Here is a 26,606-nt window from a genome sequence, read left to right on the forward strand (position 1 = left end):
CATCTAGAGGGAGTGACGTCATAGGAGAAATGTCCCTTTTTGAATTTAGGCTTATCTCAACAGTGATGTCTTTTAAAAAAAAATTTTTTTTTTAATTTTATTTTATTTTGAAACTTTACATAATTGTATTAGTTTTGCCAAATATCAAAATGAATCCGCCACAGGTATACATGTGTTCCCCATCCTGAACCCTCCTCCCTCCTCCCTCCCCATACCATCCCTCTGGGTCATCCCAGTGCACCAGCCCCAAGCATCCAGTATCGTGCATCGAACCTGGACTGGCAACTCGTTTCATACATGATATTTTACATGTTTCAATGCCATTCTCCCAAATCTTCCCACCCTCTCCCTCTCCCACAGAGTCCATTTTTCTTAATGGTCCTTTTTCAAAAAATTAGAAGAGGAAGTGCAGTAGTGTAAAAGGAGAGGAACGAAATTCTAGTTTGAGTTATAACACAGGAAAAGGACCCAAGGGATATTCAACGTGAATATTCGCAGAGACAGCACTGCCTAAGTTAGCAGTTAGAGAGCACGAACAGCTGCTGCGTGCAGGCGTTCAGAGTCCCTCCCGACGGCCTCCTGAGAGGACACATGAGCGTCTCTCCCCAGCCTGCCTCAATTTCCCTGTCTGCTAAGAGGTGTTGGTACCACCTCACAGGCCTGCCCTGAGGTTGAGTAAATACAGGAAAGGTTCCCCTGAGAGTTCCTGGAGCTCTGGCTTACTAAGTGTGATCAGGAGCTATTGTTGGTGTTTGGCTACTTCTCTATGGCGCCTGGGAAAACACCCTTCTTCCTCTGATGAATGTTGAGAACAACAAACAGGCCCATCTGCAGCTTGTCGTTTAGTCCTCTAAAACTGCATGGCGACCGAGTCTGACCCTGTAAGGTCTTTCTTTCAGAGTTGGTTCCGCCAGCCAAAAAGGATGGACTAGGGTCTCAGAAAACAGAAGACCATCCTGTCTTGCGGCTCATCTGTCCTACATGCGCTATTCATATCCGATCTCTAATGCAGATCCCACATCCATTTTCAACTTAAGAAAAAAATGGAAAGGCATAAAAAGGTAAAGAAGAGTAAAATAAGTATCACGGGTTAAAACTATCACATTTGTTTCAAATCTTTTAAAATTGATTCAGTATTTACCAAATACACCTAGCAGGTGCTGGGAACAGAGAAATAAAACCTAATTGATAAAGTCGCCCTTCCCTTTGTATGCCTCCCTGGCCCCGAGTCCCTTGTTCCCTCCTCAAATATAACCACTGCAATCATTTTGATATAAGGCCTTCTTGTCCATTTTTTATATATTTATATATAGATATTCAAACAAAAATCACATTGCTTTTGTACATTTTAAGGGTGCATATAAATTATACTTGATTTCTGCAGCTTCATCTATTGCAGTTCACTCACTGTAACTGCTGTATGTATCTCATCATATGAATATTCTATAATGTTATGCATTATAGGTTTTTTAGGCTTTATAGGTTATTTCCAGTTTGGGGGCTATTAGAAATGATGATGCTTTATACAAGTCTCCTTGTGTTCATAAGCGAGAATTTCTCTGGGAATTGCTATGTTGTTTACTAAAATTTCTGATTTTGGTAAAAACTACCCTAGTGCTCTACGAAAAGGTATAGGATTTGCTGTCAGCATTTTTAAGTTTCTGTCAAGTTCATGTGTGCGGCGTAGCTTTAATTCGCATTTGCTTATCACTACTGCGGTTGTGCACGCCTTTCAACGCTTATTGACCTGTGGTTCCTCTGCAGTGAGCTGCCATTAGTAGTGGCTGCCCATCTATGCTTCTAACAGGTCGCTTATCTGTTGTTTGCATTTATGTGTGCGTGGTCAGTCATGTCCGATTATTCGCAATCGCATGGACCCACCACACTCCTCTGTCCATAAGATTTTCCAGGCAAGAATACTGGAATGGGTTGCCATTTCCTCCTCCAGGGGTTCTTCCCAACCCAGGGATTGAACCCGTATCTCCTGTGTCTTCTGCATTGGTAGGCAGATTCTTTACCACTGAGCCACCTGGGAAGCCTTTCATCTACAGATTTTATAAAAGTCATCTATATAACAATCTATACTCTTACACAGATGGCAAATACCTTCTCCTGGTCTGTTGCTTGTTTTTTAAATCTCTGCCTAATAGTGTCTTCTGCCATGTCAAAATTTAACATTTTGATGTGATCAAACCTGTCACTTTCTATGATTTGTGATTTTTCAGTCTTGCTGAAATTACCATGGGTAGCAGGAAAGTCAATTACTATAATGAAACAAGCAATGGTGGATGAGACACAGGTATAGAGTGGGCTTCAATCCTCAAACCACCATGTACTAGTCATAGGACTCTGAATAAAACAACCCAAGTCTGTTTCCTCTTGCTGGACACATCTGACCATTTATCCAGCGAGTATTCTTTGGGTATCTGTTGCATACTGGCACCATCCTAGTGTGGAAACTGCTGCGGTAAGTAAGATGTACAAAGTTCTTGCCCTTACAGACCTTATACTGCAGAGGGGAAGGCAGATCATGAACTAAGCAATTAACCTACAACTGAGATGCTGTGAACCTGTTCTGTAAATTGAAAAGCATACAAACATGTCGTGTTATGATTATCACTATGAGGGACGTTGTGGAAAGTTCTTCTAAGGTTGCTCACACACTGAAGGTAGAATTATCCTATTTTTTCTTTTTAAAAAAGAATGAACCATACAAGGCAAAGTAACTGCTAGGTAGGAAAGGGTTTCATGCGCGAGGGCATCATGGACCAGCAACCTGGAGACTTCCCTCCCTTGGTTCAAAGTCCTCCTCCAGGCTCGCCTGAACCAGTCCTCTAAGCAACAACTTCATGCCAGGCAGATGGGTCTGTTCCCTGCCCGCAACACACCCTCACAAGTCTTCGACTTTTCTCACCTAATCTTAGCCTCTTCTAACACTGTCCTCTCCTAGATCATGAAAAGTAGTAAGCCCCATACCATCCACCTATTTTGTTTGGTTTTATAAATACATTAAAATTTCTAATCAATTTCCACTACTAAACTGATAGGGGAAAATTAGGAAAAGCAGCAGTAAATATATAAAATCATGTATATCATATATATATATATATATGATATATTCTTTCCTCATGATTTGCAATACAACATACCAATCCAAGAATCAACTATATTTAGGGTTTTAGTATGTGAAGTAATGGCAATCTGGTGGCAAAGGCAGAGCATGGAAGATCTGTTTTCTTGTACATTTGTAAGGGTTAAGGCGTTAGATTAAGCACAATTAAGAGGCTCAAGACACAGGCAATTTGATGTGGGCAGTTGGGAAAATAGCTGAAGTTTAATCTGATTACATGGCACTCTTAGAAGGTTCCAAAATGGTACTTCAAATCCATTAAACAATTTTCAAAATACATTCAGTTATGTGACTGCATCTGTGGGTGAGAATCATTGAGAAAAACTGCTCTAAGATGAGAACACAGTTTACCTTTCATTTTTCACTATTTAACAGAATTCATGCAGCCTAAAGAAAAGGACAAAGAATAAAGTCTTTATCACTTTTTAATTCTCTCCAGAAACAGTCCTGAATGTCAAAACTAAAATCTCAGGAATATGAAAAACTTTTTAATGTAAATATATCAATCAAGTTAGATTTTAAAAGATCTCTATCCCAGCACAGAGAAAAGTTAGGTTTGTAAATATGATTATGATAAAGTTTCTGTGGGCAACAGCCACCAGTTTTGAGTATTTACTCTTGGCTAGCTTATATGTTAAGAGGGGCCTTATATATTATCTTATTTGATCTAATATTCACCTTATGTTACTATATATATTTTATAGATGAGATAAATGGAGTAGAGAATTGAACCTAGGAGTGTGTGGTGAAAGAGTTGTTTTCAAAAGTTGACAACATGAAAATAAGAGAACTAACGCACTGAACTAGCCCCCTTATAACCTCCTTATCCAGGCTCTTCCAGCCCCAGCTGTTATGGACACCAGCTTAATCTTCCTAAACAATGCTTTCATCATTTGGCTCTCCATTCCGAAATCCAGTTTACAAAATCTAGAAGACACTTCCCAGCCTCAGATTCAAGACTCTTCAAAATCTGGCTTGATTCATCCCGTAATCCCCTTGGTCTCTAACCTTCCAACTCAACTCTTTTTGAGCACCTGTTCTGTGCTAGGCTCGGCAAAGATGTGTCCTTGTCCACAAGCTTCTCATAGCATACAGTTTTTACTCAAATGTACTTGTTACTGCTTTCTGCGTCCTTACCAAGTTATATCCCTAGATGGAATGTCCAATTCTACCTTCCTTTTTCCTACCTACTAAAATCCAACCTACTCAAGATCCAGTGTTGACCCCCAACACCTTTATGATCATACACTAACCATCTTTGCTAGAAAGTGTCCCTCGTTCCTTGAGAACTCCATCTAGAACACTAGCTTCCACGTTCACATACACGAGATTCCAACCGAACAGATTCCACAGCCCAGCATTAAGATTCTGAGTCCGCATGTGTGGCTTCACCAAGTCTGGGGATGTACATTTAAAATTCCTGCTCCTTCCACCCACGCTAGCTCTCCAATGATGGGTTTGATGTTTTTCCCTCTCACTGAATTGCCTCCTCTTCTGAGTACACTGGTGTCACAGACTCAAATCCTGACCTCAGTTTTATCAACCCTGATGATTTCCGGCTCTTCAGTTACCAGCCACCCTCTGGTCCTGATCACATTCTTGGCCTGATATTGAAGCAAATGTGCCTTGTATTGCACGGTTTAAATTTTTTTTTTTAATAACACAACTAGTCACTTTATCATGTAAGTCTTCTTACTGGATAAAATGTTACATAAAGCACATTTACTGGCCTGAGTGACTGGATGTCTCGGCTGCTGACCTGTGCATACGCTCCTGCTGGAGGACCCAAGAGTCTCCCGCTGCACGGCTGAGTGACAGTGCCGAGCACACTGCCTGCTACGACCATGTGCCAGATGAATGACCAGTGGGCACACCTGCTCAAAGGCTCACTGAGGCGTGTACGGCCGTGTCTCCTTGATGTCAATTTTAAAGAACATGGTACTCGATGTAGAGAACAGTTCTTTCCATCAAAAGAAAACTTAATGCAATTCCAAAAATCAATGCAATTCTATCAATTCCCAAAGTGTGCACCAAAGACTTACGACTATGACAGACACCTGTTCTATCTTACACAAAGCAAGCACCACTAAGATCAGTGTTCTTTTCAGAAATCTGTTACCACAGGGACAAATCCACTTACTTTTAAATTGTAAAGAGAAAAAGATTTATGGTACAGGTTTCAAATAGGAAAAGGAGTATGTCAAGGCTGTATATTGTCACCCTGCTTATTTAACTTATATGCAGAGTACATGATGAGAAACGCTGGGCTGGAAGAAGCACAAGCTGGAATCAAGATTGCCAGGAGAAATATGAATAACATCAGATATGCAGATGACACCACCCTTATGGCAGAAAGTGAAGAGGAACTCAAAAGCCTCTTGATGAAAGTGAAAGAGTGAAAAAGTTGGCTTAGTGCTCAACATTCAGAAAATGAAGATCATGGCATCCGGTCCCATCACTTCATGGCAAATAGATGGGGAAATAGTGGAAACAGTGTCAGACTTTATTTTTTTGGGCTCCAAAAATCACTGCAGATGGTGACTGCAGCCATGAAATTAAAAGATGCTTATTCCTTGGAAGGAAAGTTATGACCAACCTCGATAGCATATTCAAAAGCAGAGACATTACATTGCCAGCAAAGGTCCGTCTAGTCAAGGCTATGGTTTTTCCAGTGGTCATGTATGGATGTGAGAGTTGGACTGTGAAGAAGGCTGAGCGCTGAAGAATTGATGCTTTTGAACTTGTGGTGTTGGAGAAGACTCTTGAGAGTCCCTTGGACTGCAAGGAGATCCAACCAATCCATTCTGAAGGAGATCAGCCCTGGGATTTCTTTGGAGGGAATGATGCTAAAGCTGAAACTCCAGTACTTTGACCACCTCATGCGAAGAGTTGACTCATTGGAAAAGACTCTGATGCTGGGAGGGATTGGGGGCAGGAGGAGAAGGGGATGACAGAGGATGAGATGGCTGGATGGCATCACTGACTCGATGGACGTGAGTTTGAGTGAACTCCGGGAGTTGGTGATGGACAGGGAGGCCTGGCGTGCTGCGATTCATGGGGTCGCGAAGAGTCAGACACGACTGAGCGACTGAACTGAACTGAAATCTAATTTACAAAGAAACCAAAAAACCACAGAAACATTTTAGTAGGAGAGGCAGGATCTTGAAGGGGTCAGGTAAGCACGACACCGTTGCTGAAGAAACACGGTAGGGAAGGCAGTGTGCTTTGAGTCTGAAACAGATTTTAGCCAGTAAATCCCAAGATGACTTGTGACACATGCCATTCCTTTTTAGGAATCGGAATAGATAAGAGGCCAAAGGACAGCAATGCTTTCCTTGAATATAAAAAGAACTAACAACTCTTCAGCCCGTGGAGAGAAGGGATGTGAAACAGCCTCCAGGTACAATTCTGACAGCAGAGTATTTTGCCTACAACCCAAGACACCCTCTCTCGGGCATAACTTCACTGACATTAAACAGACATGAAATCTGTAATTTCCAAAAATCAAGGAAGCTGCTGGCTCCAAGAGAGGGTGTCTTCCTGGGACGAAAGCTTTTGAGAAAGTCGAAGCGCAGCGGCCCTCCTTCCCACGGTGCCTGGTGAGCCCCGCATGGACCCCCCAGAGGCAGAGAGGAGAGTCGCTCTCAGGCTGAGCCCTCCGGAAAACTCAAGTGGTCTCACTGATTTTTGCCTTATATACACCTTGTGATTTCTTCTTGAAAGGCGCGAGTTAATTTTTAACCTAACTCTTCAGCATAATGGTTAATAAACTTTTTGAACCTGGTCAAAAAAAAAAAAATTACTGTCTCCCAAGTTGCCATAGCATCTGTTATTAAACTCAAAAATTCTAGTAACCAAATTCTACTAAGCCTTATAGAAAAATCAGTACATTTTTTAAGTATTGGAAATAAACCCAAATGGTGAACTCTCATTATGAACCAAAACTTCTTGTGCAGAGTTGCTGTTGGTCTGAGTGATGTCTCAACACTGCAGTCATTCTACTCAAAAACAGACTTTACTTCCTTTGTAAATTAATTATCTACTATTCAGGTATTTCCATATTTATTATACTGGTAAGTAGATTAGGTTTGATACACACATATATTGTTCATGATCACCTCCATTTAAAATGGCTTTCTCTTATGTGCCCCATTTACATACAAATGAAACAGACTTTTAGGTTTTATGTATACTCATTACTTTTGAATGTATGTATGTATATCTCTATCCATCTACCTACCTATTCTTTTAATTTATGAGAAAGAAATTACATGGGGAAGTCATTCTGATTTTTCCCTTCTCACCTAAGGTAACAAGAAACAGCTCTTCTTTCATCATATTTGTATGAGAAGAGTACATTTGCACTGGTTCTAGGATAAGGATATAAGGATTAGCAAAAGAGATGACATTTTTGGAGTCAGAAGGCTTGTGCCTGGTTTTGTTACCTGTAGGATGTGATCCTGAGTAAATCATTTATCTTGTTTGAAACTCAATTTTCTCACCTGTAAATTGGTAGTCTACAGGACTTGTCTCTCTCAAAAGTCTTTTGTGAGGCTTCAAACCAGATAATGTATGTAAAAATGCATTAAAAAATCTTACTGATTAATAACTATAAAATATTACTATACTTGTGCACTGAAGTGATAACTCAAAGCCAAAAAAAGGCAACATATGTAAAGTAAAAGTAATTATTCAGTAAATTTATGAATAACTGTTTATATTATTATTAAACTATTCATTTTTAAAGAACTTAATTATATAATTATAGAACTTAAATCTATAATTATAGATTATGTAAAAACAATATAACCTGGCCTGATCTACAAATTATGAAATGCAAGCAGAATTACAGAAATGCATACACATTTTGATTTCAATAAGAACTTATGAAATTACAGGTTTCCCTCTTTAGAAATAACAACCTAACCTTCCATAAATACAACGATTATGAAGTATAACGCAGATGTGGGAATACACACACATGATCATTTACTAACAGGTCACTCGGGCGTCTGCCTTGGTGAAGTATCTATATTACCCAAACAGGCCTAAACCGAATGGTGGTGATTTTAAACACATTAAGAGACTGTCCTTTGAAGGAAGTTACTGTGGATACGTCTGCAAAGCAAAAGTTCGTTTCCCAATTCGTCCTCTGCAGGTGGGAAATGGGACGTAAGGAGACAGGAGCACTGCTTGGGGAGCCAGCAGAACCTGCCAGCACTTGGTCAACAGTTGCTCAGCATTCACCGACCGTCAGGGGTTAGGCTCCGTGCCTGAACTACATCACTGAGCAACGTAGACAGACACCTGCCCTTGCGAAGCCTGCCTTCATGTAGGAAGGACAAGAAAGCACACAACGTAATAAATGATCAGAAGGTTCCCAGGGCTATGTAATAAGTAAATTATAAAGTTATAGTGTTATGGAAAAAGCAGAGAGCCATAAGGAGATGCATGTAGCACGGCCGAGAGCAGGCTCCAGTTTTAAATAGCGATGTTAGGGTAAGCCCAACTAAGAAGATATTAGGAAGACAACCACACAGCTCGCAGAGGAAACACCCAGCCAGAGAGAACGGCCAGTGTAAAGGCCCCATTTGCTTCTGACAAAATCATCTTGTGAAAACGAGAGGAGCCCATTTTGCTGATGAGTAACCAGTGCCCCAGAGTAACCTGGTCAAGGGCACAGAGCTGGTCCACAACAGACCCAGGACGAGAGGCCAGGGCTCCTGGCTCCCGATTCAGGCCTTCCTTCTGCTCTGTGCCCTTGCTCTCCAGGCACAGAGGGCAGCGCCCTGTCCTGCTAGGGCACTGAGAAACGCAGGGTGTCATCACTGATGTGCTGGTTGCTGCTACTATTATTAACCGGGTCCATTGACAGTTCTTAGAAAGTAGATGAAGCTCAAAAATAATTTACTTTTCGCTGCCTGTGGTTGATATTTCTCCTCCCTCTCCTGCTTTTCTTGGGTGGTTCATTTTAGTATCACATTATCAGTTAAAGTAAGTATATTTCTTTGGATATTTGATAAAGGAAAAGATGTTCAACACGGAAAGAAGCAATTAAAGGGAAAGCATTTGTGACTCACGAAAAACAGCCAGTGAAGGAATGGACAGGGTGTGGAGGCTGGTGATTTGGAGAGAGAGGCAGGCTGGGGGAAGGGAAGCAGGGGGCTGGGGAGGTGGGAGGAAGTGAAAATATTAGGAGAGAGCCCCCAGCATTGAGCTACGTGAAAACGATGATGAAAGAACAAGCTTCAAGTAAAGAAACAATCAGACAACAAAAGAGGAAACCTGGAAAAAAAGCAATAATGGAAAAGGGGCTGGAGACAGTGAAAGACATTTTCAAGTTAAAATATGAGATTAGACGATAAACAACACAAAGAAGAGAGAAAGAGTAAGAATCAGATTTCTGACACCATAGATGCCGAAGCTGGTGGAATTACCAACAGCAAGAGGGACCAGAGGCAAGTCTGAAAGGCGAGTAGCTCTCTTTCAGTAACGCTGGGTTTAAGGTGGCAGGGAGGTTCTCGCGAGTGCAAAGGGCCCAGCAGACAGGAGGTACATCTGGAAGGTGTGGATCACCCCAGAGCTGTTCTGTCTAACACAGTAACCTCGACCTCGAACCACGTCATGTGTGGCTATTGAGAAATCGTGGTGAGGCTGAATGGAACAAGTTCCAAACATAAAACACATACCAGATTTTAAAGATTACACATGAAAAAAAGTACCCACTGTTTTCTACACTTACTACATGTTGAAATACCATTTTTGTGAATTAGGTTACAAATATGTTAAAAATTAATTTCACCTGTCTCTTTTTACTTTTTAAAGTGACTACTAGAAAATTTTAAATCACACATATGGCTTGAATTATATTTCTCCTGGAAGGCATGCATACAGAGCAATACTAGGAATGTTTTAGAACCACATAAGGGGAAGAGAATTCTGGGAAGAATCACAGACATCATTTAGAAGGGTCTCAACTGCAAACACATATTTGAGAAAGAAAAAAAAACATGTCATTTTAACAGTTAACATTTACTGAACACTCGCAGCACTAAATGAGCCACATCAAGTGCATTATCTTACTTGTTCCTCAAACAACCCTGCTGCTGCTGCTAAGTCGCTTCAGTCGTGTCTGACTCTGTCCGACCCCATAGACGGCAGCCCACCAGGCTCCCCGTCCCCGGGATTCTCCAGGCAAGAACACTAGAGTGGGTTGCCATTTCCTTCTCCAATGCAGGAAAGTGCAAAGTGAGAGGGAAGTCGCTCGGTCGTGTCCGACTCTTAGCGACCCCATGGACAACAGCCCACGAGGCTCCTCCATCCATGGGACTTTCCAGGCAAGAGTACTGGAGTGGGGTGCCATTGCCTTCTCCGCAAACAACCTTATGAAATAACATTAGCATCTTTTTTTCACAGAAGAAAAAGCTGGGGCCAAGAGAAGTTAATCTGCCCAAGGTCACAGTTAAATGCAGTGCTGGAATTCAAACCCAAAGTTGGGTCCACGCCTCAGGTTCCAAATTGCTACATCAACCCCAGAACAATTGACATTCTGCTCTTAAATTGTTAAATTTTAAGTGGCTGTATTTAAACTAGCAATTTATTATAATAGTTCATTGTTAAGAGCTGGTGAAACACCAGCAATGTCCTAATTCCAAGGTTAAGAAAAAACACAAGTGAGCAAATTTGTAACTTCAGAATTACGGGAACTAATGGCAACCCACTCCAGTACTCTTGCCTGGAAAATCCCATGGACGGAGGAACCTGGTAGGCTGCAGTCCATGGGGTCGCACAGAGTCAGACACGACTGAAGCGACTTAGCAGCAGCAGCAGCAATGTTGACCTCCTTTGGCTATGTTGAGCCTAAAGAAGAGGTTCCAGTGTAGCTCCGTGCCATCAGTCAACGTCTACTCCTAACACCCAAACCTGATGAGTTAGGTTGTACACAGTAGGTGTCCAAGGGAGGTGATCCTGGACGCAACTCTAACCAGAAGGGCCCTGCCTCCTGAAGATGATTAGATAGATAAGACTCCAAAACTGTGATTAACATGTTTTGAAGGGATAGATTATATCTCAACTAAAAAAAAAAAAAAACAAACCATGTCTTGGAGGGAGCTAAAATTTCAGCCTTTTGTTGAAGAACCAAAAAGTAAGCTTAACCAACTGGATGCATTTAAAATGGATTTGATACGCTTTTGAAGAAAAGAAAAAAATGGCTTGATATTTTGACTGGAGTCATACATAGCAAAATCTCCTAAAAATATAAACTTGCATAAAAATGAGATATCTTATATTTGGTTTGGTTGGTTGCTAGTTTTTAATTAGAAAGAAAATTTTCTTTCCTTTTTATCTTTAATTTTTTACTACCTATCTGGGCAAGACAGCAGTCAGAACCACAGACCTGCACAATGATGGTTAAAATCACATCATTTATGGAAACTTTACCAGGTAGATTTTATTAAGCAGTTTGGCTCAGATTATAAAAGCACACTTTCCCAGGCTTTAAACAAAGGATTACCATAAATTTATACTCTGGAAGTGGAAAAAAGGGAACTTGAAAGAAAAATGGGTTTTGGAGTAAGATGAATTAGCAGAGACACCTTGATAGACTGTTCATGTTGGACTTGGATCCAGAGGGGTGTCTCTGAACCGAACCACTACCTTATAAACCCTGAAGTTTCACACACTCTGCATCGTTTTTTTTCCCAAGTGGGAAGACTCGGATTTGGACATTTACAAGTGAAATAATTCTCTGAAGACCCAAAGTTTCTGAAAAATGCTTGTCTTCAGGCGGTATCAGCTTGCCTTTTATTCTGGCTTTTTTAGGTTCCCATGATTCTTCCATTCAGTTAAGGAGACTTTCTTGGACATTTCCCTTACTCGTTGTAATTCATAATAATTTGGAGCAAAGGTTCAGGACCGGAAGGACACAGCCAGTTAGCCCTAAAAACCCTTTGTCCACCCAGGTGCCAAGCTACCAAAAGCACAGCCAACTCTACTCTTACCATCAAGGGCCACCACACTGAGTCCCTCTCATCCAAGAGCATGTCTCCTCTCCACATCACCCGTGATTCTCGTCATTACAACTGTTAACTGAATAGATAAACCTATAGTCGCGCTGCTGTTTCTTATTTGTACATTAGCATCAGTATGCTCCTTTACTGGGCTACTTTTTTCAGTTTACGGAGCACTGGCGACTGGCCAGGCATCGGTGCAGGCACCAGGAATGGAGCAGTCAACAAAACGACAAAAAATAAAAATAAAAAAACCCAACTCTGCCCTACCGAAACTGACAGTCCGTGGGGAACGCATTCAAGAAAGTCCATAAACTAAATAGAGAGTGTGTTAAACAATAGAGATGCTGGGGGGGGTGGGGGGGGCAGAAAATGAAGCCGACTAGGGTCATACGAACTGCGGTGAGTGGCCAAAAAAGAAGGCTCCTCCGTCCACAGGGAGATTGCGTGTGCCCGAAAGGGGAGAGGGTGGACAAAAATCTAGGACCGACTGGTGTCAGCTGGAGCGGGGTGAAAGGAGATGAGCGTTCTTTTAACGAGCCCTGAAGTGGGGGAGAGGGGACCATCTGGGAGGGAGGAGAAAAGCAAAGATAAACAGGGGCCACCGAGGACATTCGAGACTTCACATCTGAGCTCCGCACACACTTTCCTTTTTTTTGGGAGTCACAGAATAGGGCTCTGCCACCGACAGTCTCGAGCGATGCCTGGGTCAGGGACACGCGGGGACACACACACACGCCCCTTTCTCTCCGGGAACTAAGCCTAAGATCCAGCAGAAAGCCTCGTAAACTGGGAAATGAGCCGGAGCCTACGGAGACAGCGGTTGCGGGGGGAGAAGAACGGAGCAGAGAGGCCCGCTCACCCCGGTTCACACGGGGACACCCTGCCCCGACCCCGCCGTGCAAACCCGGGGGGGCCGCGCGCAGACACACCCCCGGCGCTTGCAGGCTCCGTGCAGGCGGGAATTCAACCGTTAGCGCCCCGGAGCCGGCGTGAGTCCCGCGGCGGGGCCGGTCCCGCGCGAAGCGGGGCGCCGTCCCCCGGACCGGGGGCGTGGGGCGGCGCGGCGGGCACGTGCATGCAACAGGGGACTGGACGCGGCGGCGGGCGCCGGAGGGGCCGGGCGGGACCGCGGAGCCGGCGACACGGCGAGCCCGGGCGCGGCCGGCGCGACCCCAGCCCCCAAACGTCCGCCGCCCCCTCCCCAGGCCCGCGCGGCCCGGCCCGCCGACAGCGACGGGTTCCAGCGGCCGAACCCGCAGCCCCCCGCGCCGCCGCCGCCGCCGCCGCCGGCCGCTCGGCCCCCTTCCCGCCCCGCGCGTCGGTGGCGGAAAGGAGGAAGGGGCGGCGGCAGCGGCGAGAGGCGCGCGGCGCCCACTCACCATGGCCGGCGGCGCGGCGACCCCGGCGGCCGGCGGTGCGCTGTCCAGGGTAGCCGGCGTCCCTCTGCCCGCGCTCCCGCCGCGCGCTCCCGCCGCCCCGCCCCCGCCCGCCGCGCGCCCCCGCCGCCCCGCCCCCTCGGGCTCGCGCGCGCGCCCCCCGCCGCAGGGCCGTTTCGGGCGCCCGCCGCGCCCCGCCCAGCCCCTCGCCCGGGCTTCGCGGAACCCCGCGCGTGGGGGCCGGCGGGGGAGGGGCGCGCGGGCCAGGCGGCGGCGGCTACCCACCGCCACCGGCGCCCCCTGCCGGCCGGGCGGCGATGTGCAGGCCCGGCTCCCGCCACAAACACACACATACACACCGGCGCCCCCTACCGACCGGGCGGCGAGGTGCAGGCCCCGCGGGCGCCCACTGCGCTCGGCCGCTCAACGTTCGCGGAGGCTCGGCCAGGACCCCAGGCATCACCCGCCGCCTTGTACCCCGGTCTCCCCCACCCCCAGCCCGGAGGCTGCCAGCGCAGCCGATCTGGGGGAAGAGGGGGCTGCAGGGGGCCAGGACGTCGTCCTTCGTCCTTCGCTGACTCGGCTCCGGGTCAAGCACACGTTAAAGGCAGATGAAGGCTCCCACTCGGGATGCAGGATGACCCTGAATTTTGCAGGATGCAGCGGTCAGATGGAGGGGTCAGTCGGGTTCCTTTGGGGGATGAGGTCGGGAGCTGGTCAGTCTCCGCAGGAGATCCCTTGTCTTGCGTGAGGCTCTGGCTCAAGAGGATGGTCTTGTTCCTTGAATTAAAAATGTGTGCGGGAAGGAAATTCACCCCAGTACTCACCCCAAATTGTTTTTTTCCCCAATAGCCGTATTATGAAATGATTTGTCTTAATATTTTTTCATTTTTCAGGGTTTTTTTTTAACACGTATTTTATAATTTTAAATCCACAAAAATGGTTCTCACATTCTTTGGACATTCAACTAGGAAAAGACTGGCTCAGTTTCACTGTATGATTAATCTACTGTAACACAGTGTGAATTCTCAACGTATTCTCAGACATTATTGTGTATAAATTGCACCTGAGGATTTAATCAACTACAGAGACCTGGATGCATCAAGCTGCTCTCAGCTGCAGATCAGGAATACAAATTTTTAACAAGCATAACAAGTGAGGCTGATGCAGGCACGTAGGCCATAGACCACATTTTGAGAACACAAGTCCGTCATCTCTGGAAGGATTTAGTCTTATTTTTCTAACAAGATGGTGGAGGTGGGGGAAGGGGGGAAGAGTGTGACAGCTAGCCTCTAAGCGTTCTGCTCTTTGCTTGTAGAAATTATACCATTGATGTCATCTATACCTTGCAAAGAACACCAGGTTCACATGTGTAAACCCTTAAATTTTGAATTATACTTCCCATTTGGTCTGATAATTCTTATTTATTACTTTAAAATATTTATCAGCGCACAGGTCCAAAAGGAGGTCTAAAGTGTCACCGATATATTATCCATCACTTAAAATAAATTATGGCTTTTCTTGTCACTACAGTAAAGGAACATAGGAGATGGCAAATGCCAGAAGGTTTTCTTTTTCCCACTAATTATTTCATTAAATAGAAAAAGGAAATGGTTCTACCCCTGTTAACAGGGAACTGGGATCATATCTTCACATTCTGACCAGAGATAACATGAATTCCCACTCATTTGTCCATAATTAATATGCAATAAATATGCTTTTATAAGATTTTTCTTTTATTACTTGTTCTCTTGTATGGATCACTCAACTTATAATTTATTGTGACTTTAAAGTCTGCTTTTCTTCAGAGTGTTTGTGTTTTTTGGCAAACGATAGAAACCGACCCTAGAAATCACATTCTTTCCATGGCCATATGCTCTGCCTTTGTGTAAAGAAAGCTCTGTCCTGGTGCATATGGTCAGGCCATTCAAGATGGCTGTTTCTTTGCTCTCTCTGTATCCCCTTCTTGTTGGAGAAGGAAATGGCAACCCACTCCAGTGTTCTTGCCTGGAGAATCTCAGGGACGGGGGAGCCTTGTGGGCTGCCATCTATGGGGTCGCACAGAGTCGGACACGACTGAAGTGACTTAGCAGCAGCAGCAGCATCCCCTTCTTGACCAGTCCCACTTCACTCATCTGGTTAACCAACCCTCTTAATTACAGGGCTTAATCATTAACTGCCTCTGTGCTTGCCCCCGTCCCAGCTGCCTGTTTCCCTGGTAACTGATGAGCCACCCTGCCATCAGTTTCGCCAAGAAATGGTAGCTTCTTTCTTGCCTGAGGAGTGAAGGTTGTTGTTCCTTTCTGCCTGCCCTTTGCTGTCCATGGTGGGGGTATTGCTCCAGGACCTTTTGTTTCAGACTTGTGAGGTCCCCCGTCCTTTAAGACTTGGATGTCTCTTTTGCTGTTTCTGGGTTCCTTCTTTGGAGCCTGCGGGGTGCAGCCCAAGACTATCAGTCTGAAAAATAAGAGTAAAACCAGATGAAGCCACACTGGTGCCACTTGATTACCTCCAACAATTTAGTGCATCTTTTACTCAGGATTACCAGGGCTAAGGATTTATGACAAAACAATATATTGTTGTTTGGTTGTTGTGGAGTAACAAGTAGATGATGGTTGGATGGCATCACTGACTTGATGGACTGTGAGTCTGAGCAAGCTCTGGGAGTTGATGATGGACAGGGAAGCCTGGTGTGCTGCAGTCCATGAAGTTGCAAAGAGTCAGACACGACTGAGCAACTGAACTGAACTGAATCATTTCTTTGTATCAGTCTAGGTGAAAAAAAAATGTACGTTCATTCATTCATTTAAAAATATTTACTGAATACTGTGGAGCTTCCCAGTGGCTCAGACAGTAAAGAATCTGCTTGCAGTTCAGGAGACCCGGGTTTGATACATGGGTTCGGATGATCCCCTGGAGAAGGAAATGGCAACCCACTCCAGTATTCTTGCCTGGAGAATTTCATGGACAGTGGCAAAGTGTAGGACACGACTGAGTGACTAACACTGTGTACTACATGCCAATACAATATTCTAGAGCAAAGTTTGGCAAACTACAGCCATAGGCCAAATCTGTCCAGCTGACTGTTCTTTGTAAATAAAGTTTTATTAGAACACAGCCTTGTCCATACACTTACATATTGTCTATGGTAGCTTGCATGCCATAATGACAGAGTTGAGTAGTTGTGACTGAACTCTATGGTCAATAAATCCTCAAGTATCTACTCTTCGGTCCTTAATAAAAATGTGTGCCAATCCCTGTTGACTCTAGATGTTCTAGATAAAGCCTTGAAGATTATAGCTCCTTTTCTTTTATGAAGTTTCTATTTTAATGAGAAGGAAGAAGACAATAAACAAAATAATTTTAGAGCAGTGTTGTGAAGAAATGTGAGTGATGTGGTGAAAGTGAAATCGCTCAATCGTGTCCGACTCTTGGAGACCCCATGGACTGTAGCCCACCAGGCTCCTCCGTCCATGGGATTTTCCAGGCAAGAGTACTGGAATGGGTTGCCATTTCCTTCTCCAGGGGATCTTCCTGACCCAGTGGTCGAACCTGGGTCTCCCACATTGCAGGCAGACACTTTTACCATCTGAGCCACCAGGGAAGCTTGTATCTGAGTTGAGAGCTCAGTGACTGGCAGAACTAGCAGTTATGAAGCCATGAGAAAATCTAGGGGAAATCCCTCTAGGTGAAGAAAACAGCAGATGAAAGTGCTCTGAGATAGGAAAACCACACCCTACCTTTTAGGACCTAGGTCCCTAGGGATCATGGCCCTGGCAGGACATTCTCAGACAATGTCCACTGGTCAGTCCAAGAAGCCCTACTGGGGCCATTACTTTGTACTCTTACAGCTATTTGACTATGTAAGTACTGAAAAGGAAAAAATAATTAACAGAGACTTTAATGTGATTGATCCTTTTCAAGGAAATAGGCTGGAACTCAGAAGGAGATAGATCATAACGAAGTTTTTAAATGAAGCATTTTGGTTCTTTCATTAAACTAGATAAAATATGCTGTGCTCAGCGCTCAGTCATATCTGATTCTTTTCGACCCCGTGGACTGTAGCCCGCCAGGCTCCATAGTCCATTGGTCTCCAAGCAAGAATACTGGAGTGATTGCCGTTTCCTCCTCCAGGGGATCTTCCTGACCCAGGGGTCAAACCTGCGTCTCCTGCATTGGCAGGTGGATTCTTCACCACTGAGAAACCTGGGAATCCCAGATAGAATAGTAATGACAATAATCTTGATATATTCTGTCACCCAATCTGTAAGCAGTTCTGTTAAAGGTAATTTGTAATTAATTTAGTTCTATGAATACTTCAACCTATGTCAGAATTTGACTTAAAATGTTAATTCAGACTGTCTTTATAGTTTGTATAACATTATAGACATTGGATCAATATTTAAGACAGACTTGCCCCCCCCCCCTTTTTAACCACATGCTACCTAAAGCTTCTGTGATGTTCTAATGGGAATCTCATTAGATTCAAAGGTCGTTGGAAAATATATTGTTATTAGCTAATGGAAATGTAATCCATGAACAAAAACTAAATTAATGATATCTTTTATAGAAACAATATTGTGAAAAAATGTGGTCATTACCATTTCAAAGCCTACACTGTGCCAGCACTTTAACACACGGTGGTCATTCGGGACCAATATTTGGAGGATGGCCTCTTTCTTTGTGCAAGTTTGGACTCACCCTGGTGCCCCAAGCCTTGCCTCACATCCAGACTCTAGCAAGTACTGCATAGTTTGATTTTTTTGTTGTTGTTTAGTCGATAAATTGTGTCTGACTCTTTGCGACTCTGTGGACCGTAGCTCGCCAGGCTTCCCTGTTCTTCACTGTCTCCCGGAGTTTGCTCAAACTGATGTCCATTGAGTCAGTGATGCCATCCAACCATCTCATCCTCTGTCGCCCCCTTCTCCTCCTGCTCTCAATCTTTCCCAGCATCAGGGCCTTTTCCAGTGAGTTGATTCTTCGCATCTGGTGGCCAAAGTATCAGGGCTTCAGCTTCAGCATCAGTCCATCCAATGAATATTTAGGGTTGATTTCCTTTAGGATTGATGGGTTTGATCTCCTTGCTGTCCAAGGGACTATTTATGGAAAACTCCAAAATTTCAAATAAATGGAACTGCCATGTTCCCACTATTCAGCTTCTATAATTAACTAACAGCCAATTTTATTCCCTGCTAAACATCATTTGCTTCCTTCTTCCACCATAGCTTATTTTGAAGCAGGTGTTATAAATTCTAATCTGTGACGGTATCAGGATATATCTCTAAAAGATAAGCACCCTTCTGTTAAAAAACCATAGCTGTGATACCACTGTCACATCCTAAAAAACTGACAGTAATTTTTTAATCCCAACACAGCCAATGTTCCATTAGTGTCCCTCAGAATGTATATAAGATCCCCTATTCTGTAACTAGGGCTTTCCAGGTGGCTCTAGTGATAAAGAACCTGCCTGCTGATGCAGGAGATGTAAGAGACACAACCGAAGGGACTTAGCACAGCACAGCACATGCTGTAACTGATTGATACGTCTCCGAATTTTCTTTTGGTCTATAGGCTCTTTCTTCACCTCATCAGTTTTTAAATAGTAAACGTTTTGTTTTGTTTTGTTTTAGATTTTTTGAATGTGGACCATGTTTAAAGTCTCTTTACTGTATTTGTGACAATATTGCTTCTGTATTATGTTTTTGGTTTTTTGGCCAGGAGGCATGTGGAAGCTTAGCTCCCTGACCACCCCCTCCCTTAGTTGGAAGGTGAAGTCTTAACTGCTAGACCTCCAGGGAAGCCCCACCAGTAGTTTGTGACGTTTAGGGTGACCATGTTTGGGGTCACAGGAGCTTGTGGTCATGCTACAGAAGTAACAATGGCTGCCTTTTACAGCATTCTTGTGTGCCGGGCACTGTGGCCAGTGCTTTGCATGTATTATCTCATGTAATCCTTAAAGCAATCCAGCTCCTGCTGCTGCTGCTGCTAAAGCCCCAATTTATAGATGGAAAGCTGAGGATTCGAGAGATGAAGAAATTTGGGGACACTTGTGTGCTAAGTCGCTTCAGTCATCAGACTCTTTGCGACCCTAGGGACTCTTTGCGACCCAGGCTCCTCTCTCCGTGGGGATTCTCCAGGCAAGAACATGGGAGTGGGTTGCCATATCCTCTTCCAGGGGATCTTTCCAACCCACAGATAATAAGAAACAGAGCTGAGATCCCAAACCACCTTATTCTGATTCCAAAGTCCATGTTGCTAACCTCTAGGCTATACTGCCTGGGATTATAAATGCCTCCGGAGAAACCAATGCCACTCTGAGGGTGGTTTTATTATTCTTGGTACCTTTATGTGTATTTGAATCTTTCTTAAGTTGACAAGGGAAATTGGCCATCGTAAAATGTCCAAGTAGTGGATCAACAGACATGTATTGAGCACCTTCTGTGTACACAGAGCAGGGTAGGAGCTGGGTGGAATCAGCAGATTAACAAAATTGGATCACTGCCTTCTAAATGTCACAATCCAGAGGCGAGTGTGGAGGCAGGCAGACGGATACACAAGCAGAGGCAATGCAAAGTGGACTGTGGTGTGTGCTCACAAAGAGCTACCTATGAAAAGGGATGCAGAACGGAGAGAAGGAATTCTAATTTGTGGACGGTGAGGGGCGCGGGGGGAGTTGAAAAGCTTTTGAGAGCGTGGGAGCTGCAAGGCCCTTGAATGAAGAGCAGGATATTAGGTTTGGGATAAAGATTAGGTGCGTGGGGAGTGAAGACAATGGATATGACAAGATAATACCAGGTTCTAATGACGTGTATCTGGGGCTGCTGTTTCCCCCTGTTGATTTGATGGAAACGCACAGAGAACAACCCGGCACCTCGTACCACAGGCAGATGGAAATGCACTCCAGCCAGGGTCCAGGTTGGGGTGACCATAGTAGGCGCTTACTGACCATCCAGATTAACTGCCTAGGATCTCTGTGCTGGTCTCTTTTAAAAAGCCCAGATTGTCTTTGATTATTCGTGGCCACGGCCCCTATGACCCTTGCTGCCACTTACCTCATCAGCCGGCTTCTGACTTACAGAAACCTTGGGCTTTGCTGAAGTCAGGCAACTTGCTAGCTCCATGCTGGCGGGAGAGCCTGGGCGACTGAGATAACTAGCTTTATGCCGCTGTGATTACAAACTGACTACCATCCTGGATTGTTCTTGGTGAGCTATGACAGCTGTGAGCGCCAGAGGTGGGCAGACCCTGTGCTTTAGGGTGAATCCGTGAGAGTCCTTTCAGGTCTGTGACAGTAAGAAAGGAAGCTCTTCTTTCCAGGACTTGATTTTACAACTTTTGAGAAATCTGTTTCTCTGGCTTGACGGGGCTAAGCGAAGAGGGATTGCTGAGCACCAAGGTTTTCATTTCTATTTTGTTTTTTGCCATGCTGCGAGGCTTGTAGGATCTTAGTTCCCTTGCTAGGGATTGAAGCCAGGTCCCTGGCACTGAAAATGCAAAGTTCTAACCTCTGGACTGCCAGGGAATTCCCTTTTCATTTCTATTTTGACAAGGAGACACAGGTTCGATTCCTGGGTCAGGAAGCTCCCCTAGAGGAGGAAATGGCAACCCACTCCAGTATTATTACCTGGGAAATCCATGGACAGAGGAGCCTGGTGGGTTGCAGTCCATGGGGTGGTGAAGAGTTTTGGACACAACTTAGCGACTGAACAACAACAAGGCAACATGGCGGAAATTAGCCTTGTAATTTGATATTAAAATTTTTACATTGGTTCTTAAGACCTGCTATGCCCATATTCTACAAGACTAGACCTTTTTAGATATATTTGCTATGAGAACCTCACTGTCAAGACTGAATCAAGTAAACTTTTGCTAAGGGTCACTGTGCTTAAATTGCATTTTAGCGCCCTCTGCTGGACAAATTGAATGCACTGCTGATAAACGCGGGTGACATCTGCCAATGTGACCTTTTATTTTTTGTCCCCAATATGATCTTTTTTGACTTGTGCTGTTTAAACACAGGCTCTGGAGGTATACTACAGTCTGTACTAAAGAAGTTTTTCCTGTGAACAAACGCCTCTGACAAGCTATCCAGCTACCAGTGGTATTTGTCTCCAGCAGATCCATGTGTATGTAATTTACACATTTACAACATAAAAATAAACAGTGAAATGAAATGAGTTGCCAGTCCAGGTTCGATGCACGATACTGGATGCTTGGGGCTGGTGCACTGGGACGACCAGAGGGATGGAATGGGGAGGGAGGAGGGAGGAGGGTTCAGGATGGGGAACACATGTATACCTGTGGCGGATTCATTTTGATATTTGGCAAATCTAATACAGTTATGTTAAGTTTAAAAATAAAATAAAATTAAAAAAAAATAAATAAACAGTGAAAATCAGAAATGTGTAATATTTAATTAATATTTAATTTTTGTCATTTAAATTACAATGTGTCTTGGTGTGGTCCTCTTTGGGTTGTTGATCCTATTTCAGTCTCTTGGTTCTCTTCTCCCAGGAAAGGGGATTTAGACCAGATGCATAGATATCAGGGTTTTTGTTTGCAGTAAGAAATATATTTTAGGCTATGATCCCATCTATATATAAAATTTTCATAAATAAGACAATAAATTTACTTTGTGAAATGAACTCTAATATTTCTTTTTCTATTGCAATCCATCTGGAAAAAAATTCTTTTCATATTCATAAACAGATGGTGACATGAAGCTTAAGAAATGTGAACTCAAGGACCTTTTCAGTTTTTTTTGTCTTTTTATTCTTCATCGCTATTCGTCCGCAAAATGTCATAAGACTCTGTTGCATTTAGGCTTCTCCAGCATGCATTTGTCTTTCTGATTGTGAGGGAGGGACTGTTGGCAGGTGGGATTTACTGCAAGCTGGATGCAGAAAAGATATGCTGTGTCTTCCAGAGCGATTTATGTTATAGATCCCAGATATTTCATTTTTCTCCCAATCTGCAACATAACTACACAACTGATTCTTGGAATTTTATGGAGGCAGGTGGAAGTTTTTTTTTTTTTTTCTCGGTAACCACTTAGCTCTCACTTAAGCAGGGAGAATAAGCATAGTGGTTAAGAACGTGGACTTGGGGCTGACTCAATCTGCATCCTGGTTCTTGTTTTACTAGTTATGTAACTTTGGTCTGGCTACTTAACCTCTTGTGCCTCGTCTTCTTCATCTATAAAATGGGAATAATAATAGTTTCAACCTAATAGAATTGAGGTGAGGACTGAGTTAACACAGCAGACAAGCACAACAGGAGTGTTATTAGCTACTGTTAGCCTAGACTTTAATTAAGTAACATTTGAACATTTGAGCCTAACTTTACATTTTCCTCAGAGAAGGCAATGGCACCCTACTCCAGTACTCTTGCCTGGAAAATCCCACGGACAGAGGAGCCTGGTAGGCTGCAGTCCATGGGGTCGCGAAGAGTCGGACACGACTGAGCGACTTCCCCTTTCCCTTTCCCTTTATATTTTCCTGATAATGCAGAAAAGCTCTATACTGATCAGAGCAGATCAGTTGCTCAGTCATGTTCAACTCTTTGCGACCCCATGAATCACAGCATGCCAGGCCTCCCTGTCCATCACCAACTCCCGGAGTTCACTCAGACTCACGTCCATCGAGTCAGTGTTGCCATCCAGCCATCTCATCCTCTGTCGTCCCCTTCTCCTCCTGCCCCCAATCCCTCCCAGCATCAGAGTCTTTTCCAACGAGTCAACTCTTCGCATGAGGTGGCCAAAGTACTGGAGTTTCAGCTTTAGCATCAGTCCTTCCAAAGTACTTTTAAAACAGTGACTTTAAAGCAGTAGCTTGAGCTATTATATTACGCCAGGTAAAATATTTGGCAGAAACCAACACAATTCTGTGAAGCAATTATCCCTCAGTTAAAAATATATATACGTTTTTTAAAATGTTTTTAAAAAAAGTGTTTTCAGTAATAGCATAGCTGTCTTTTATAGGTCTAAATTGTTTGGCCTTTCTTAAAAAAAAAAAAAAAACTAACAAATCAACCTAAACAGCTACCACATAAACCTTTATGCATGTGGTCTAGAAGTAAATATTCTACCTGTCACAGGAATAAACAGATCAAGAAAGGAAATGAGGATTGGTTGCATGTGCCTTCTTGCTTACGACCAGCTGTTGCGATCTGTGGAGATAACAGTCTTCTGCTATAGCTAGCTGCTTAAGGAGCTTCCGTGGTGGCTCAGAGGGTAAAGCATCTGCCTGCAATGCAGGAGACCTGGATTTGATCCCTGGATCAGGAAGATCCCCTGGAGAAGAAAATGGCAACCCACTCCAGTACTCTTGCCTGAAAATCCCATGGACAGAGAAGCCTGGTAGACTACAGTCCATGGGATCGCAAAGGGTTGACTGAGCGACTTCGCTTTCTTTTCTTTCTTTAAGTGGCCACAGGGAAACGGGTGTGTGTGCAGTGCCTAAGTATAATTGAACTAAACCACTTCTAGGACTTACACTGTATTTATGGGGGTTTTCACGCGATCACAGTGAGAAGAGAAAACAGTATACATGGAATAAAGATATTTTTCTGGGACTTCCCTGGCTGCCCAGTGGCTAAGACTCCGTGCTTCCACTGCAGGGGTGTGGATTTGATCCTTGGTCAGGGAACTAAGAGCTCACATGTTTCAGGGTGCAGTCAAAAAAAAAAAAAAAAAAAGATATTTTCCTAAATATGGTCCAAAAGGAACAGTAGAATTGTTTCCTCTCCCTGGCTTCTCACTCTTGCTAGTCACGAAGCTTGCCCCAGGAACCCTCCCTGACCCCGAGGTCTTGCCCCAGGAGCCCTTCCTGACCCCGTGGTCTTGCCCCATGAGCCCTCTCTGACCCCGCAGTCTTCCCTCCCCAGGCCCTTCCCCATGGACTTCATTAGTCCACATCTGTGTCCCTGCAGCCTCCTCTGGGTTGTCTTCACACTTGAAGCGAAATCTCTCCTCTGTTCTCTTAGGTCTCTGGCTGAGCCTAAGGATTAGACATAAGACAGATGAACAGGAGAAAAGCATACAGGTCTTATTTAGTAGTTTTTGTATGTACATAGGAGCCTTCATGAAAATAACAGAAACCCAAAGAAGCAGTTAAGGGCCACACTCACACACTAGGTTGAACAAAGAGCAGTTTCTAACATGTGACAAAATATGGGGTCTGAACTAGGGCAGTTAATCCTGGAGAAGTGGCTGGGAAGAAAGGGGTTATTTTGACAAGGTTTGTTTGCACAGGTTTCTCTTGCCTGTCACTCCCTGTCTCTGATGATAAGATGGCTTTTTTCCCCTCCTGGTTCAGGGAGGGCACCTATCACATGAGAATTTTATCTCCTTTTTTCAGGAAGAAAAAGGAAGGTCAGAGTGACCTTTTTACCTATGCTGGTTCTCTAGGGACTTTAACTCAAAATATCAATATGCCCAAGTGGCATCATTTAGGGTGACATGCTCAGAACCCCCTATAAGACCTAAGGTCTTTCCAACATACCTTCCATGCCACTGCTAGGCCTAATCTTTTTTTAAGTTTCTTCTTCTTTTTTAAGCCCATTTTTTTTCCCTTCATTAATTTATGCATTTGGAAGCCAATACTGAGAGACCAACATGCAGGGACCACAGATGTCAAAACCTTTGGTTTGAAAAAACACGATTTAGTAGGAGAGAGAAAAAAATTGTGAGAGTACCTCTTGATGCATAGATAATCAATGTGAATACATGATCTAGGCAGAGCCTGAGAGAGGTTGATAAATCACCCTTGGGCAATCCAAGCTTTCACAGAAGCAATACAGTCAAGGAGTTTTAAAGAATGAGTTTGTCAGGAAGGCAATTTCTCAGTAAATGTGTATCACACTCAAAATGGGCGAAAAAGTCATAAAGAAGAACTTCCCTGATGGTTCAGTGGCTAAGACTCCATGCTCCCAATACTGGGGACCTGGGTTCCATCCCTGGTCAGGGAACTAGATCCCACATGCCACAGATAAGACCTGGCACAGCCAAATAAATAAATCTTTTTTTGTTTGTTTTCAATAATGAAGAGGCATTATTTCAAGATCAAGCCCAATCTTTTAAAAATATTTCTCTGAACTCTTCGTCCTCTCTTCTTAAATGTTCATCACTCCTTCAGCTTCCACTTTGCCCACTTTATGGATGGCTGCTTGAGTCCTGACTGGTCTCTTGAACAACCTCCAGACACCCTCTGGCATCTTCCCGATGAACATCCTTATCCACATGACCAAGCAGACCTTGCCACATTCCCCAGGTCAATGATTTCTGTGCAGGGCCCTGACTTCTGCTCAGTCACTAGGGCTAATGATTCAGAAGTTATTGGTTCCTTCCAGGTCCTCAGCAGGACAGAGAACTCATGGGTCTCTGTCCATTGCCTTCTCCCTTCTCCACTTCCTCTTTTTTTTTTTTGCTCCCCCCCTCCCCCACCTATTAGTGTTCAAGAATAATCAACAGGGGCTTCCCTGGTGGTCCAGTGGTTAAGACTCCCAGCTTCCACTGCAAGGGACACAATTTCTGTCCTTGGTCATGGAACTGAGATCCCATAAGCCCTGTGTTGTGCAGCTAAAAGAATAGATAAATAAAGTGTGTGCTCAATAACATTCTTTATAAAACTAAGAATGGCAAGCAACTAAAAAAACAAAAATTTGAGAATGTGCTGGATATTGTGTTCGAAAAGTTAATTGTAGAAATTACGTGAGGACTCGGATGTTGAGCCTCTTAATTTGCTTCTGCCAGGCCTTAGGATTGTAGTAATCCAGGATTCCTTTAATCCAATTTCAGGATCTGAGCTTTTCTGGGTCAGCCAGATGAGACAGAGCTGACCCAGCCTGCAGGTTTATTTCTGGTTCTCTCTCACTCTTGTGATGCGGACTTTTGGTGGCTCAGCCCCATATGGCCAGTCTCCCAGTGCCCAGAGCCCGGGGCCCCCAGAGCTCGCAAGGCACGTCTCAGCATCCTCTTTAAGACCCTCCAATCTCTTTCAGGTAAAAGAGACCTAAATGCCTGGCTTTCTGGATTTCCATTTCCATCTGCTCCCCTATCTCGGAGCAATTATTCCTTGTCATCTTCTC

The 26,606-nt window shown here is 44.1% G+C and overlaps 1 protein-coding gene and 1 long non-coding RNA gene across 2 annotated transcripts in view; one reads left to right on the plus strand and one right to left on the minus strand.

The window, feature by feature from the left end:
- ELOVL2 (ELOVL fatty acid elongase 2) overlaps positions 1–13,619 on the minus strand; it is a 46,812-nt gene extending 33,193 nt beyond the window's left edge. Inside the window, exon 1 of the mRNA XM_055570582.1 lies at positions 13,524–13,619. Coding sequence (XP_055426557.1) covers positions 13,524–13,526 — 3 coding nt within the window. The 5' untranslated portion in view covers positions 13,527–13,619. The remainder of the gene's footprint in view (positions 1–13,523) is intronic.
- A 5,421-nt stretch (positions 13,620–19,040) lies between these two features.
- Positions 19,041–23,365, plus strand: LOC129647411 (uncharacterized). Its single transcript, XR_008712313.1, has 3 exons — positions 19,041–20,174; positions 21,540–21,646; positions 22,877–23,365. It is a non-coding gene; the product is annotated as an uncharacterized LOC129647411 (long non-coding RNA).
- Positions 23,366–26,606: the final 3,241 nt, after the last annotated feature.

This window comes from Bubalus kerabau, chromosome 3 (genome assembly GCF_029407905.1).
Source record: "Bubalus kerabau isolate K-KA32 ecotype Philippines breed swamp buffalo chromosome 3, PCC_UOA_SB_1v2, whole genome shotgun sequence".
Lineage (NCBI taxonomy): Eukaryota > Metazoa > Chordata > Mammalia > Artiodactyla > Bovidae > Bubalus > Bubalus kerabau.